Below are 13,813 nucleotides of genomic sequence, written 5' to 3'. Positions count from 1 at the left end.
AACTGCTGGGATTACATGCGTGAGCCACCGCGCCCAGCCTCCTGCCCCTTTTCTTCAATCTGAAGATGAAGCCGCGCCTGGCTGTACTGGAGGCCAATTTCAGGCCACAGCAGGAGGAACTGAGTTCTAATTCTGTCTTTGCCATGTAACTGAATTACCCAGGGCCCTCCCTAGTCCTGTTCCCTCTTTGGTGTAATAGGGATGAATACAGATGGGGCGATCGTGATATGAAAGAGTTCTGTGAGCTGTAAGACATAATCATCATGAGGTATTGTTACAGGACCAACAGGTGCCTCTGCCCGCTGTGCAGTAACAGACCAGTTACACTGAAGAAGCAGGGTTATCAGCAGAAAAAGGGTTTAATGATGGCAGGGTGCCTAGGAGGAGATAGGGGGAGACCATCAAATCCATCTTCTCTAGGGAGTTCTGGGCTAGGATTTTAAAGGGCATTGTGAAGGGTGAGGGGCTGGAAAATTGGGGTCATTGACTGGTCAGGGTAAGGAGGATGAACTCCTCAGGATATGGAAACTGCAGTCCCCAATGAGTCTACTTCTGTGAGCTCCTTCAGAGCAACTGATGTAATTATGCTGGTATGCGGGACCTGAAAGAATACCTCAAAGGGAAAACGTTTCATAATGTTCAAGTTGTTACCTATGGAGTTAAGGGGAATCGTTATCTTGTGACAGGGTCTACCTGATTCTAGGACAGACGATGGGCACCTATCATAGCTGACAGGCAGAGCTATGAGCAAGCAGGTAGGAGAGGAAGGTGACCTAGTGATGAACGCTGAGTGTGCTGCAAGCTTCCTTTATTTTTGTTTTCCCCCCTCCCTTCTTCCTTGATTAATTTCATAAAGTTTATAGGAGCAGTTTCAATTCCAGCGCGGGTAGGATGGAATCAAACACGGTGCTGGAACATTCCTGCCCGGAAGTGGCTCCGACCTCCCCCAACTCCCGGCCTCCCATGCGCGGCGGCGGGCTGATCGGCGAGACCGGATTGGGCAACTTGGCGTGGGGCGGGGCCACGGGGAGGTGTGGCTTCCGGCCGGCTCCTCCGCTGTTGCCAAGGGAAACTGCCGCGAGGAGGCGGAAGGAGCAGAGAACCGGCGGCCGGCGTCGAGGCGGAGCGCGGGAACGACCGCGGCCATGGCGGCCTCGGGGCCCGGGTGTCGCAGCTGGTGCTTGTGTCCCGAGGTGCCATCCGCCACCTTCTTCACTGCGCTGCTCTCGCTGCTGGTTTCCGGGCCTCGTCTGTTCCTGCTGCAGCCGCCCCTGGCGCCCTCGGGACTCACGCTGAAGTCCGAGGCCCTGCGCAACTGGCAAGGTGAGCAGGGGCGGGCCGGGATCGCGGGGCGAGCCCTTGTCCTCCGACTTTGCCAGTCCCTGGGCTCCAGCCTCCAGGACTCGCCCCTTCAGGCCTCACCGCCAGTCTCCCCCAGTCTCGCTCCGCATCACCATGCCCGCCCCCCGGAGGACCGACCTCCAGCACCGTCTCTTGCTCTCCATGTTCCACACCTTTGTCTGCAGACCTCATCTTCGTCATCACTGTAATCCCTTCCCTGCCCGAATTTGTTCCCTTCCCTGTCGCCACCAGACTGGTCTAGGCCCCAAATCCATTCGCTAGCAAACCCATGCTCGCTTTCCAAGGGTAAAGATTTTTCTTCTCCCCCTCCCGTTTCACATACACACCTACGTCTGCTTTAGGCCTAAGCCCCACTGAAAAACATTTTCTCTCACCTACATCACGACAATTGGACTTTATCTACAAACCCCTATAAGCCCTATAAACGTCCTGCCCTCTTGAGATTTGGAATTTCTTGTGCTTTTTCATTTGTATCTTAATCTTGACTGTCATTCCCAGCTCATGGGGGTACCAGGGTATCTTCTGCCTTTAGAGAGAAGTGTTTGTTTTTCTCTAGCGAGAGACGTTTTGCAAACCAATTAAGTATAAACATCCATTCCTAAAAGACATTCCTAATCTCCGTGTCTTCCTCAGGAACACAGGAAATTTGTGTATCTCCTGCTGTTTTGCAAAGCACACACGCTCATATGTGTTAATTTCATTTAACCCTCACAAAGATCCCATGACGTAGGACCTAGATAAGATTGAGGTTTCATGCAGAGAATGGCAGAGCTGTTGCGTCGTACAACTGAGATAGGAATCTAGATTTTTGTTTTTATTCTGTGATGTTTTGGAACTAGAGCCTTCGGGTAGATAATCTCCAAATTATGTAGAGTTGCTTCTAGAATCTTTTCATGTTTATACTGGGAATTTCAGTTTTGGAAATACTCAACAAATAATGAAGTACTCTTCAGATAATGAAGCCTCTGGAGATGGCCAGACTGAGGTATATGGTTCCATAGCCTGCTTCCCTACTGAAATCTAAAACTGTTCCCCCCACCCTAAACAGACCACCTCACGGACAGAAGCAAAATGCCAACCCTAACCTTAACCTCCTACTTTCTGGAGTTCACTGCTTCCCTGGGTGTGAGTTTTGTGGATATGTGATCATTAGATACGTAAGGGACATTTAAAGGCCTCAATCTAATTCTGTTACTTTACAGTGAGGAAACTGATGCCTAGAGGACCTGTGACATGATTAAACTCAGCCAGCCTGGATGTAATAGAGCCGAGATTCCACTCCAAGTCTTTAGACTCCCAAGTCCAGTACTACTGTCAGTTCTTTGGTCTCCCTCCTTGAGTGTAGTCGTGTTTTGGCCTGCAGGGACATAAAAGTACTTAGAGATAACCACTTCTAAAATTTTTTTAGAGATAGGGTCTTTCTCTGTTACCCAGGCTGGAGTACAGAGATGCAATCATAGCTTACTGCAGCTTTCAACTCCTGGACTCGAGCGAGCCTCCTGCCTCAGCCTCCCAAGTAGCTGGGACTACAAGTACACATCACCACACCTGACTAATTTTTAAAGTGTGTTTTTAAAGACAGGGGTCTCACTGTGTTACCCAGGCTGGTCTTGGACTCCTGGGCTCAAGTGATCCTTCCACCTAAGCCTCCCAAAATGCTGGGATTACAGGTGTGAACCACCATGCCTGGCGATAAGTGCTTTTAGACAAATAAAAGTAGGCCAGGAATGATGATTCAAAACATACGAATTCATTCATAGTTTCAGCACTTTGGGAAGTCAAGGCAGGAGGATCACTTGAGGCCAGGAATTCAAGGCTAGCCTGGGCAACATAGCAAGACCTCATCTCTACAAATAAAAATTTTAAAAAAGGAAAAAGGAGGATTCTTTGATGTCTTATTACATATAAAGTATCAGTCTACCTGTAAGATCGGATAAGCGCTTTCCAGGGAGACTTCTAATTTCTATAACCTTTGTTGTTAATGATAGTGTTATAATTCTTACAGCTGCAGAATAATTCATCGTCCCTTTTTTCTTCCTCTGAACAGCCACTATGGAAGGAGGGGTCAGGATTACAGCAGAGGAGACTGGCACACAGAGTGTTAAGTGACACCCACTCAATCCACCCCGAAGCTGTTACACTTAATTAACCCTCAGACTGCCTAGTGAGGTAGGTCAGTATGAAAACCTAAAAAAGGATTATAAAGCACTTTACAAATTCAGAGACTGCCCTCTACCGAAAAGTATTATTTTTTTCCCTCTGGAAGTCAGTTACCACTAAGAGTTGCTCCAGGCCTGGGGAAGTGTAGGAATTAGATATTCCTGCCTCTCCTTTGAGGCTGTGGGTCCTTCATTGTGGAACGCACTGCTTGTATCGCCTCCTGCTGTGACTCGCTGGCTCTCACTTCTCTGTCACGGGGGCTCTCTGCCTTTCCTAAGCAGCTTATAACCTGGCTTCCCTCCTGGGAGCAACCCACCGCCAGGCCTCTAACCCGGCTCCCTCTGCAGTTTACAGGCTGGTAACCTACATCTTTGTCTACGAGAATCCCATCTCCCTGCTCTGTGGCGCTATCATCATCTGGCGCTTTGCTGGCAATTTTGAGAGAACCGTGGGCACCGTCCGCCACTGCTTCTTCACCGTGATCTTCGCCATCTTCTCTGCTATCATCTTCTTGTCATTCGAGGCTGTGTCATCACTGTCGAAGCTGGGAGAAGTGGAGGATGCCAGAGGTTTCACCCCAGTGGCCTTTGCCATGCTAGGAGTCACCACCGTCCGTTCTCGGATGAGGCGGGCCCTGGTGTTTGGCATGGTTGTGCCCTCAGTCCTGGTTCCATGGCTGCTGCTGGGCGCCTCGTGGCTCATTCCCCAGACCTCTTTCCTCAGTAATGTCTGTGGGCTGTCCATCGGGCTGGCCTGTATCCTTCCTAGCAGAGAGCTGTGGAACAATGCATGTCAAAGGGTGAACCAGGCTGGAGGGTCTGGGGTGTCAAGTAAATAAGAGTTAGGCTTATTTTTTATTTTTTTGAAACAGAGTCTCTGTCACCTAGGCTGGAGTGCAATGGTGTGATCTCAACTCACTGCAATCTCTGCCTCCTGGGCTCAAGCAATCCTCCTGCCTCAGCCCTCCGAGTAGCTGGAACTAGAGGTGTGCACCACCACACCCAGCTAATTTTTATATTTTCTTTTTAGTAGAGACAGTGTTTCACCATGTTGCCCAGGCTGGTCTCAAACTCCTGGCCTCAGAAGACCTACCTGCCTTGGCCTCCCAAAGTGCTGGCATTACAGGTGTGAGCCACCGTGCTCGACTCACATCTGATCATAGTTTTTTTTTTACTTTTTTTTCATATCTGATAATTTTTTATTTTATGCTAGGCACTCAATGCTGTATTAGGGGCTCTAGATTTTGTCGTTTTCCTTTAAAAAATGTTGACTTTTGTTCTGATAGGCAGTTAACTTACTTGAAGATTAGCTTGAAACTTGAGGTTTGTTTCTAAACTGTTTTCGGGAGAGTCTAACATAGCCTTTTTTCAAAGGCTGAATCCTTGTGGCTGCCTAATCAGTGGTGGGTGACTTAGGTCAGCCGACCAGGATGCCACCAAGTCACTGGGGATGGTGACAGGGTATGGAGGAAGCACAGCCAGAGAGGCCCACATGAAGCTCACATGGTCGCACTGAGGCAGGTGCCCTCTATTTGGGATAAAAAGACAAGAGGTGTTAGTCCCTCGGGAGGATATTGGGACCGCCTCCCGCCTCATCCCGCTACACGAGCAGAGGCATGTGCTGGTTTCTGACTGACTGCAGTGGCTAGAAGGGTGCAAGTGATGGCACGGGTGGGTGTAGGAGAAAGGACAGCATTAATACCCTCCTGCTGCTGGGCACATTCATTCCCGGTGAATTCTACAGTGAATAGAAACCTTTGGCTCTGGACCGGGCGCAGTGGCTCACGCCTGTAATGCTAGCACTTTGGGAGGCCGAGGCAGGCAGATCACGAGGTCAGGAGTTTGAGACCAGCCTGGCCAATATGGTGAAACACCGTCTCTACTAAAAATACAAAAATTAGCCGGGTGTGGTGGCGGGCACCTGTAGTCCCAGCTACTGAGGAGGCTGAGGCAGGAGAATGGCGTGAACCCGGGAGGCGGAGCTTGCAGTGAGCTGAGATCCGGCCACTGCACTCCAGCCTGGGCGACAGAGCGAGACTCTGTCTCAAAAAAAAAAAAGCAAAGACACATTTGGCTTTGGGTTTTTGCAAACTCTAGCCAGAGTGTGCGATGTGCTAAGCATGAAGTCTTCTGTAGAGTGAGTGGGAACCTGTATTCTCCCTGGGGAGTGTTCGGCTCTCCTCCCTTTGCTGCCTCAGATTTCACTTAACACGCCAACCTCAGATGGCCTCACATACTGCTATTCCATCGACCTCTCAGAGCGAGTGGCGCTGAAGCTCGATCAGACCTTCCCCTTCAGCCTGATGAGGAGGATATCCGTGTTCAAGTACGTCTCAGGGTCTTCAGCCGAAAGGAGGGCAGCCCAGAGCCGGAAGTAAGTGACAGAACTCTTAAGTGCTGTTAAATATATATATATTTTTTAATTTATTGTTATTGTTATTTTTTGAGACGGACTCTTGCTCTGTCGCCCCGGCTGAAGTGCAGTGGCGCAATCAGCTCACTGCAACCTCCGCCTCCCAGGTTCAAGTGATTCTTCTGCCTCAGCCTCCTTAGTGTCTGGGATTACAGGTGCCCACCACTACGTCCAGCTAATTTTTTGTATTTTTAGTAGAGATGGGGTTTTACCATGTTGGCCAGGCTGGTCTCGAACTCCTGACCTTGTGATTCACCTGCCTCGGCCTCCCAGAGTGCTGGGATTACAGTTGTGAGCCACTGCCCCCGGCCAAATGCTCTTAAATCTTACTGTGTTTTTTTGTTCTTTTTTTTTTTTTTTCGAAGACAGGGTCTTGCCCTGTTGCCCAGGCTGGATTGCAGTGGTATGATCATAGCCCACTACCGCCTCACACTCGTGGGCTCAAGTGATCCTCCCACCTCAGCCTTCCAAGTAACTGAGACTACATGCACACACCACCATGCCTGGCTAACTTAAATTTTTTTGTGGGGACGGGGTCTTGCTGTGTTACCCAGGCTGGTCTCAAACTCCTAGTCTCAAGCATTCTTTCCTTGATTTCTCAAAGTACTAGGATTAAGGTGTGAGCCGCTGAGCCTGGCCTAACCTTATTATTAAAGCAACTCCAGGGCATGTAGAGGGTGTGGCTGGTTTATTGCCATGAGTGATAAAGAAATGAGGTGCAGCAGATTGGAAAATCATGCACAGACGTCTTCTGAGCATTCTGGATTCTGCACAACTGCTCCTGAAGTAGCGACAGCAGGAAAGGGAAGGCATTTGAGGACACTTAACATGTGATCCTGAGTGACTTATAGACAGGCTGGGCAGGAGGGCCCCTATCTAATTGACATTAGCCCCCTATCTAATTGACATACCCACTGCAGGTCAGCCTGGGCTGTGACACACAGTAGCCTTGATAAGAAGTGCAGACAGGGCTGGGTGCAGTGGCTCACACCTATAGTCCCAACATTTTGGGAGGCTGAGGTGGGCACATCTTATGAGGTCAGGAATTTGAGACGAGCCTGGCTATCGAGAAGGGCCATCTGGAAGCACGTCCCCTGCTTAGGAGGCCACCTCCCTCCCTCCCCACTGTTCCCAGCGCCTCCTGCCTCTGAGTTCTCCGCTGGTTTCTGTCCATGCCAAGACCTCACAGTGTAGGATTTTTTCTTTCCTTCAGTGGTCCTCCCCCAAAAAAAGGAGCTTGCTGGGAAAGGCGTGTTCATCCATTTTGTATTGCTATAAAGAAATATGTAGGCCAGGTGCGGTGGCTCACGCCTGTAATCCCAGCACTCCGGGAGGCCGAGGCGAGCGGGTCATGAGGTCAGGAGATCGAGACCATCCTGGCTAACACAGTGAAACCCCGTCTCTACTAAAAAATACAAAAAATTAGCTGGGCGTAGTGGTGGGTGCCTGTGGTCCCAGCTACTTGGGAGGCTGAGGCAGGAGAATGGCATGAACCCAGGAGGCGGAGCTTGCAGTGAGCTGAGATCGTGCCACTGCACTCCAGCCTGGGAGACAGAGCAAGACTCCGTCTCAAAAAAAAAAAAAAAAAAGAAATACCTGAGCCTAGGTCATTTATAAGAAAAGAGGTTTATTTGGCTCACAGCTCCATAGGCTACACTAGAAGCATGGCGCCTGCATCTGCTTTGGTTGGGGCCTCAGGCAGCTTCCAATCATAGGGGAAGGGGAGGCGGCACCACACATTGAGAGAGAGAGGGAGGGCGGTGCCAGCTCTTAAACACCCAGCTCTCATCTAAATGCAGAGGGAGAACTCATTACTGCGGGGAGGAAGCCAAACCACCTATGCAAGATCTGCCCCCATGACCCAGACACCTCCCACTCAGCTCCACCTCTAGTGCTGGAACACTGGGAATCACATTTCTTTTTTTTTTTTTTTTGAAACGGAGCCTCACTCTGTGGCCCAGGCTGGAGTGCAGTGACGTGATCTCAGCTCACTGCAACCTCCACCTCCTGGGTTCAAGTGATTCTCCTGTCTTAGCCTCCCGAGTAGTTGGGATTATAGGCGCCCACCACTACGCCTGGCCAGAGATCCATTTCAGCACGTGATTTGGAGCAGAGGAAACATCCAAACTGTATCAGAAGGCAAGGTGCTTGGTCATGGCCCTTTTTGGCCCACCACCAGCTGCAGAGTAAATTTTCTGCTGCACGCTAGCCTGGATGTGGGGTTTTTGTTGAATAGGAAGCTGCCCCGTGGAGCATCTTCCAAGAGGTGCTCCCAGCTGTCAACAGCTCAGAGCCCTTGGACTATTTTTCTAAAAGGCCAGGAGGGCCACTGGGAAAACAGAAATGTGGACTCACTGCATTATTGCTTCAGACAAGTAATTCCTGGGGTCTCAATGTGGGGGAGACTGTACATTTAGGACCAGGTGTTTTGTGGTTTTTAGTCATTCTCATTGAATCTGGAGAACTGTCTGTCACCAAGGAATCCCCTCTGTAATAGCTGATGGTGGTCTCCAGCTGTACGTCACATACCCCTCGTAACGAGCTCACTCTCCAAGACTGCCCCTGATGAGAAAGTTCTTCCATGCTGATTGCAATCAGCCCCACAGACACTGCCATAGCCAGTGCTGGGTCTGATCCTGCCTCGCCGTGACAGGCAGATCTTAGGGTTTAAGAGGAAGATGGTGTTCCTTCTGTGTTCCCCACGTGACATGGAGTCCAGTCCCTCAGGTCTGGGGCCTGCAGCAGACACTCAGAACAGAGTATTGTGTTTCAGGTAGCCTGACAATGGGTTCTGGGCCATGTCACGACACACATGTTTATTTTGGCAGCAAGATGGCCGTTTGGACAGCTTGTCTCCTCAGAGGCTCTTGTTGATAAAAATAATTTTTTTTTTTCTTTTTTTTTTCTCTGTTTTTTTTTTTGAGACGGAGTCTCGCTCTGTCGCCCAGGCTGGAGTGCAGTGGCCAGATCTCGGCTCACTGCAGGCTCCGCCTTCCGGGTTTACGCCATTCTCCTGCTTCAGTCTCCCGAGTAGCTGGGACTACAGGCGCCCGCCACCTCGCCTGGCTAGTTTTTTTGTATTTTTTAGTAGAGACGGGGTTTCACCGTGTTAGCCAGGATGGTCTCAATCTCCTGACCTCGTGATCTGCCTGTCTCGGCCTCCCAAAGTGCTGGGATTACAGGCTTGAGCCACCGCACCTGGCCTTTTTTTCTTTTTTTTTTCTTTAGGACAGGGTCTTGCTCTGTTGCCTAGGCTGGAGTGCAGTGGCACAGTCATAACTCACTGCAGCCTCGAACTTCTGGGCTTAAGCAATCCTCCTGCCTCAGCCTCTCAGTACCTGGGACTAGAAGCACATGCCACCAGGCCTGGCTAATTTTTAAAAAAAAATTTTTCTTTTTATGGAGATTATGAGTCTTGCTCTGTCAGCCTGTGGCTGGGAGTGCAGTGGCATGATCTCGGCTCGCTGCAACCTTTGCCTCCCAGGTTCAAGTGACTCTCCTGCCTCAGCCTTCCAAGTAGCTGGGACTACAGGCGCCTACCACCACACGTGGCTAATTTTTTTTTTTTTTTTTTGAGACAGAGTTTCACTCTTGCTGCCCAGGCTGGAGTGCAATGGCGGATCTTGGCTCACCACAACCTCTGCCTCCCGGTTCAAGCGATTCTCCTGCCCCAGCCTCCCGAAAGAAGTCTGGGATTACAGGCACGGGCCACCACGCCTGGCTAGTTTTGTGGCTCTAGTAGAGATGGGGTTTCTCCATGTTGGCCGGCTGGTCTCTCAACCCTGACCTCAGTGATCCACCCGCTGCCTCCCAAAGTGCTGAGATTGCAGGTGTGAGCCACTGCGCCCAACCTGAATCCCTTCTCTTTGGGCAGGATTGTCGAGCCAGCCACATAGGCACTGGCGGCTGTGACCTAGTCCTGACGCTCCATCTGGTCTGGAAGCTGCTGTGAGCAGGTCATCCCTACGGTCGTCTCAGTGGCAGACACAGTGTCCTTTCATACAACTCCCTTGCTGTAGGACTGCGACTGGTCCCGCCCTCTCTGGGCCTCTGTGGTCTGATTGGTTGAGGTTAACCTTTCTCCCACTTGGTACTTAGAGCAAGTCACAGAAAACATCCAAGGCATATTGTACTAGAAAGCGGGGTCAACCTCAAGCACAACAAGATGCCGTGACCTTGGCATGACTCGCTGAATGACCATTTTCTCTCTCGTTCCATTCTAGGCTGAACCCGGTGCCCGGCTCCTACCCCACACAGAGCTGCCACCCTCATCTGTCCCCAAACCACCCTGTGTCCCAGACGCAGCACGCCAGTGGTCAGAAGCTGGCTTCCTGGCCCTCCTGCACCCCCGGGCACATGCCCACCTTGCCTCCGTACCAGCCTGCCTCTGGCCTGTGCTATGTGCAGAACCACTTTGGTCCAAACCCCACCTCCTCCAGTGTCTACCCGGCTTCTGCAGGCACCTCCCTGGGTGTCCAGCCCCCCATCCCTGTGAACAGCCCTGGCACGGTGTATTCTGGGGCCTTGGGCACTCCGGGGGCTGCAGGCTCCAAGGAGTCCTCCAGGGTCCCCATACCCTGAGAGAATTGCTAGGGAAGTCATCTCACTTGGCCTTCTGAAGGTCCTCCTTAAGATTCTCCTGACAGAAGTTATTTATTGAACACCTCTATGTGCCAGGCTCTGTGTTGGGTACTTTGATCAGTGTCCCTGTTTCAGTCTCATCTGCACTCACGGCAGCCCTGTGGAGTACGGTGTACTGGCCCAACTTAGATGCAGAAAGCGAGACGTTCTGCCATCAGAAAGTCACGTGGCTCTTCAGTGACACAGACAAGACTCCTCGCCAAGGAACTCGTGGCAGAAGAGGGCAGCGGTTGGCAGTGGCTGCCGATGTCTGTCCCCAGCCCCACCGTTCCTCCCTGTGGCTATGCTGTGCTCGTGGTTACAGTGTCCTTGTGTCCTTGCGTCTGCCCTTCAGGAGCTCACAGCTGGTGTGCTTGGTGGTCCCAGGCCTGTGTAGTGTCTCTCTCCCCTGCCGCGGTCGCCCCCACCCCGATTCCTCTCCCCAGAAGCGGTGGGACGGGCCCCCGTGAACTGCAGCAGCATGCGGAGGGGTCCATGTTGTCTGCCTTTGTATAAAGAAACAGTCTCTGACCTGCCGTGCTGACGTGTGTTTCCTTTGTGGTCTGGCTGGGAAGAGGGAGTGCACTGAGATCTGGGCCGTGGCGATGTGTGGTGTGGCAGCAGAGAGGAGAGATGCGTCAGGCCGGGCAGGTGACCAGGGCTCAGTAGATCAGGAGAGGGGTGGTCTCGTGGAGAGTGGGCAACTGTGAGATGGTTACCAGCAGGAGAGGGAGTGTTGCCAGAGCCCGGAAGCTGGGATTACAATTAGGAGGGCTGCTGGCAGGGCTGTGCCAAGAAGGACATAGGCACTGCTGGCAGTGTCCCCTGAAGCAAGATGGAGGGAAGAAGATCCTGGCTTTACCAGCAGTGTCTCCTGTTAACCCTGTTGACCAGGAACTGGGAGTGAGGGGCGGGGGGTTCTCTGTGAGACAGTGCAGGGCACTGATGAGGAGTGTGGCTGAGCTGTCACTCACCTAGCCAGCCCTTGAGGACAGCTGAGGCTCCTCACAGCAGACTGTGTCGAGAAGGCATGCCAGCTGCCTGGTGTTTTGTGGACCTAATAACACGTGGCCTTTGTTGATCCCAGGAGCTGAATGGTCCATTCTAGACTTGCTTTCTGATAGGTCCTAGGTCTTTGGACATGTATAAGACAGAACCCCAAGTCCGTCCAGCCTGGTGAGGGTGGGGCCGTGACGGGCCCACGCCTGGGGGGGCCTCGGACCTGAGTGAGAAGGGGCCTGAGCTGGGACGAGGGGGTGTGCCACTGTGCCTGGTCCTGATTTTTAGATCTTTGTTCCCTGGGACTTTTCCCTGATCTGGCCACAAAGCACAATGCAGCCTGGAGCCAGCTCGCAGTGGGGCCCTGAAGCCGTGGAGGCCATCCCAACCGCTTCCCCCATTTGCCTGTCAAATCATCCGCTAACATGCGCATGTCTAGAAACCATTCACTGATTCTGTGCCAAGCCGGAGGCTGGGGCCAGAGCTCCTCAAGGACGATAAGCCGCATGTGCGCAGGGAGCCCCTACCACGGGGCCTGGCGCTCAATAAATGTGAGCGGAACGAACGGATGAATAGGTGATGCCCGCCCTTGGAGAGCTCAGTGGAGCAGGAGAAATGGAAAATAAATAATCAAATAATCGTCATTCAGGCCGGGCACAGTGACTCACGCCTGTCATCCTAGCACTTTGGGAGGTCCAGGTGGGTGGATTACATGAGGTCAGGAGTTCAAGACCAGCCTGGCTAAGATGTTGAAACCCCGTCTCTACTTACAAAACTTAGCCAGGTGTGGTGGCAGGTGTCTGTAATCCCAGCTACCCAGGAGGCTGAGGCATGGAATTCCTTGAACCGGGGAAGCAGAGGTTGCAGTGAGCCAAGATTATGCCACTGCACTCCAACCTAAGTGACAAGAGACTCCATCTTAAAAATAAAAAATAAAAATAAAAAAAAAAAGCATGGTGGCACATGCCTGTAGTCCCAGCTACTTGGGAGGCTGAGGCAAGAGAATTGCTTGAACCCAGAAGGCAGAGGTTGCAGCGAGCTGAGATCGCACCACTGCACTCCAACCCGGGTGACACAGCGAGACTCCATCTCAAAAAAAAACATTATCATTCAGTGCCCTGCAAAGCTGTGATGGGGCAAAGCAGCACTTCAGGGGCACAGAGGAGGCCCCCCAGCCCAGCGTGGCCCTGGCCAGCTGGGATCAGCTGGATTCTGAGGACCGACCCTTCCGTGGAGAGGGGGCTGCAGAGGGAGGGTGAGAGGGCACACAGCATGTCCTCTGGCTGTGAGGAGGATGGAGAGCACAGCTCATTGAGCCTAAGTGAAAGCATTACTCCCCGCATGCCAGAAACCCCTCCCCTCCCATCCCGGGACAGGGCAGGACCCACAGCGGCCAGAGAAGCTTCCAGACGTGATCAGTGTCCCTGCTCAGTCAGAGGGCAGCAGAGGGCAGCAGAGAAGCAGAATCATGGCCTGCTCGCTCTACAAACCTCGGGTAGCCTCTGCTCCTCAGCGCGGAAATCAGAAGACAGGCTTGCCCTTATACTCTGAGGCAGTGGTCCCCGCCTTTTTTGGTACCAGGGACCAGTTTTGTGGAAGACAGTTTTTCCACAGACAGGGATGGCAATACTTTCAGGATGATTCAAGCGCATTCCATTTATTGTGCACTTTATTATTACATTGTTAATATACAATGAAATTATCGTACAACTCATCATCATGCGGAATCAGTGGGAGCCCTGAGCTTGTTTTCCTGCAACTAGAGAGTCCCATCTGGGGGTGATGGGAGACCGTGACAGATGGGTAGACCAGTGCCAGTTGGTGGCCCCTGGGGTTGGGGACCCCTGCTCTAGGGAACTGAGTACTGTGTAGGAAAGTCGATTTGCAGGTAATTACAAGGCAAGATAAGGGCTGTGGGAGCTGTGGGTCCAGCTATGTCATTCCTTCATATGCCCATTTGTTTACTGAATCATTCATTTAAAGAACACGCCGGGCGCAGTGGCTCACGCTTGCAATCCCAGCACTTTGGGAGACTGAGGCGGGCAGATCACTTGAGGTCAGGAGTTCGAGACCAGTTTGGCCAACATGGTGAAAAATCATCTGTACTAAAAAAAAAAAAATACAAAAATTAGCCTGGCGTGGTGGCAGGCACCTCTTGTCCCAGCTACTCACAAGGCTGAGGCGGGAGAATCACTCAAATCCGGGAGGCAGAGGTTGCAGTGAGCTGAGATCACACCACTGCACTCCAGCCTGGGCAACA

General features: G+C 51.9%; 1 protein-coding gene across 3 annotated transcripts; it reads left to right on the top strand.

Moving 5' to 3' along the window:
- The first annotated feature begins 1,012 nt into the window (after window positions 1-1,012).
- RHBDD2 (rhomboid domain containing 2) lies at window positions 1,013-11,090 on the top strand. 3 transcript variants are annotated; one of them, XM_009202819.3, is made up of 5 exons: window positions 1,061-1,323; window positions 3,410-3,531; window positions 3,870-4,277; window positions 5,745-5,895; window positions 10,158-11,090. In XM_009202819.3, the coding sequence occupies exons 3-5, from the start codon at window positions 4,115-4,117 to the stop codon at window positions 10,513-10,515; spliced, it is 672 nt and encodes a 223-aa protein (XP_009201083.1). In that variant the 5' UTR covers window positions 1,061-1,323; window positions 3,410-3,531; window positions 3,870-4,114; the 3' UTR covers window positions 10,516-11,090. The 3 variants fall into 3 exon arrangements, with proteins under 3 accessions (XP_003895905.1, XP_009201083.1, XP_009201084.1); XM_009202820.3 differs by having other exon boundaries at window positions 3,410-3,535; XM_003895856.4 differs by lacking the exon at window positions 3,410-3,531 and having other exon boundaries at window positions 1,013-1,323.
- The last annotated feature ends 2,723 nt before the right edge of the window (window positions 11,091-13,813 follow it).

The sequence above is a fragment of the Papio anubis genome, chromosome 4 (genome assembly GCF_008728515.1).
Source record: "Papio anubis isolate 15944 chromosome 4, Panubis1.0, whole genome shotgun sequence".
NCBI lineage: Eukaryota > Metazoa > Chordata > Mammalia > Primates > Cercopithecidae > Papio > Papio anubis.
This window is presented reverse-complemented; position numbering and strand designations above follow the sequence as displayed.

Coding starts and splice junctions, on each gene's coding strand:
- RHBDD2 (XM_003895856.4), top strand. CDS start 1,146: ATGGCGGCCTCGGGGCCCGGGTGTCGCAGCTGGTGCTTGTGTCCCGAG. Junction 1,324..3,869: donor GGCCCTGCGCAACTGGCAAG/GTGAGCAGGGGC, acceptor CTCCCTCTGCAG/TTTACAGGCTGGTAACCTAC. Junction 4,278..5,744: donor GCTGTCCATCGGGCTGGCCT/GTATCCTTCCTA, acceptor CGCCAACCTCAG/ATGGCCTCACATACTGCTAT.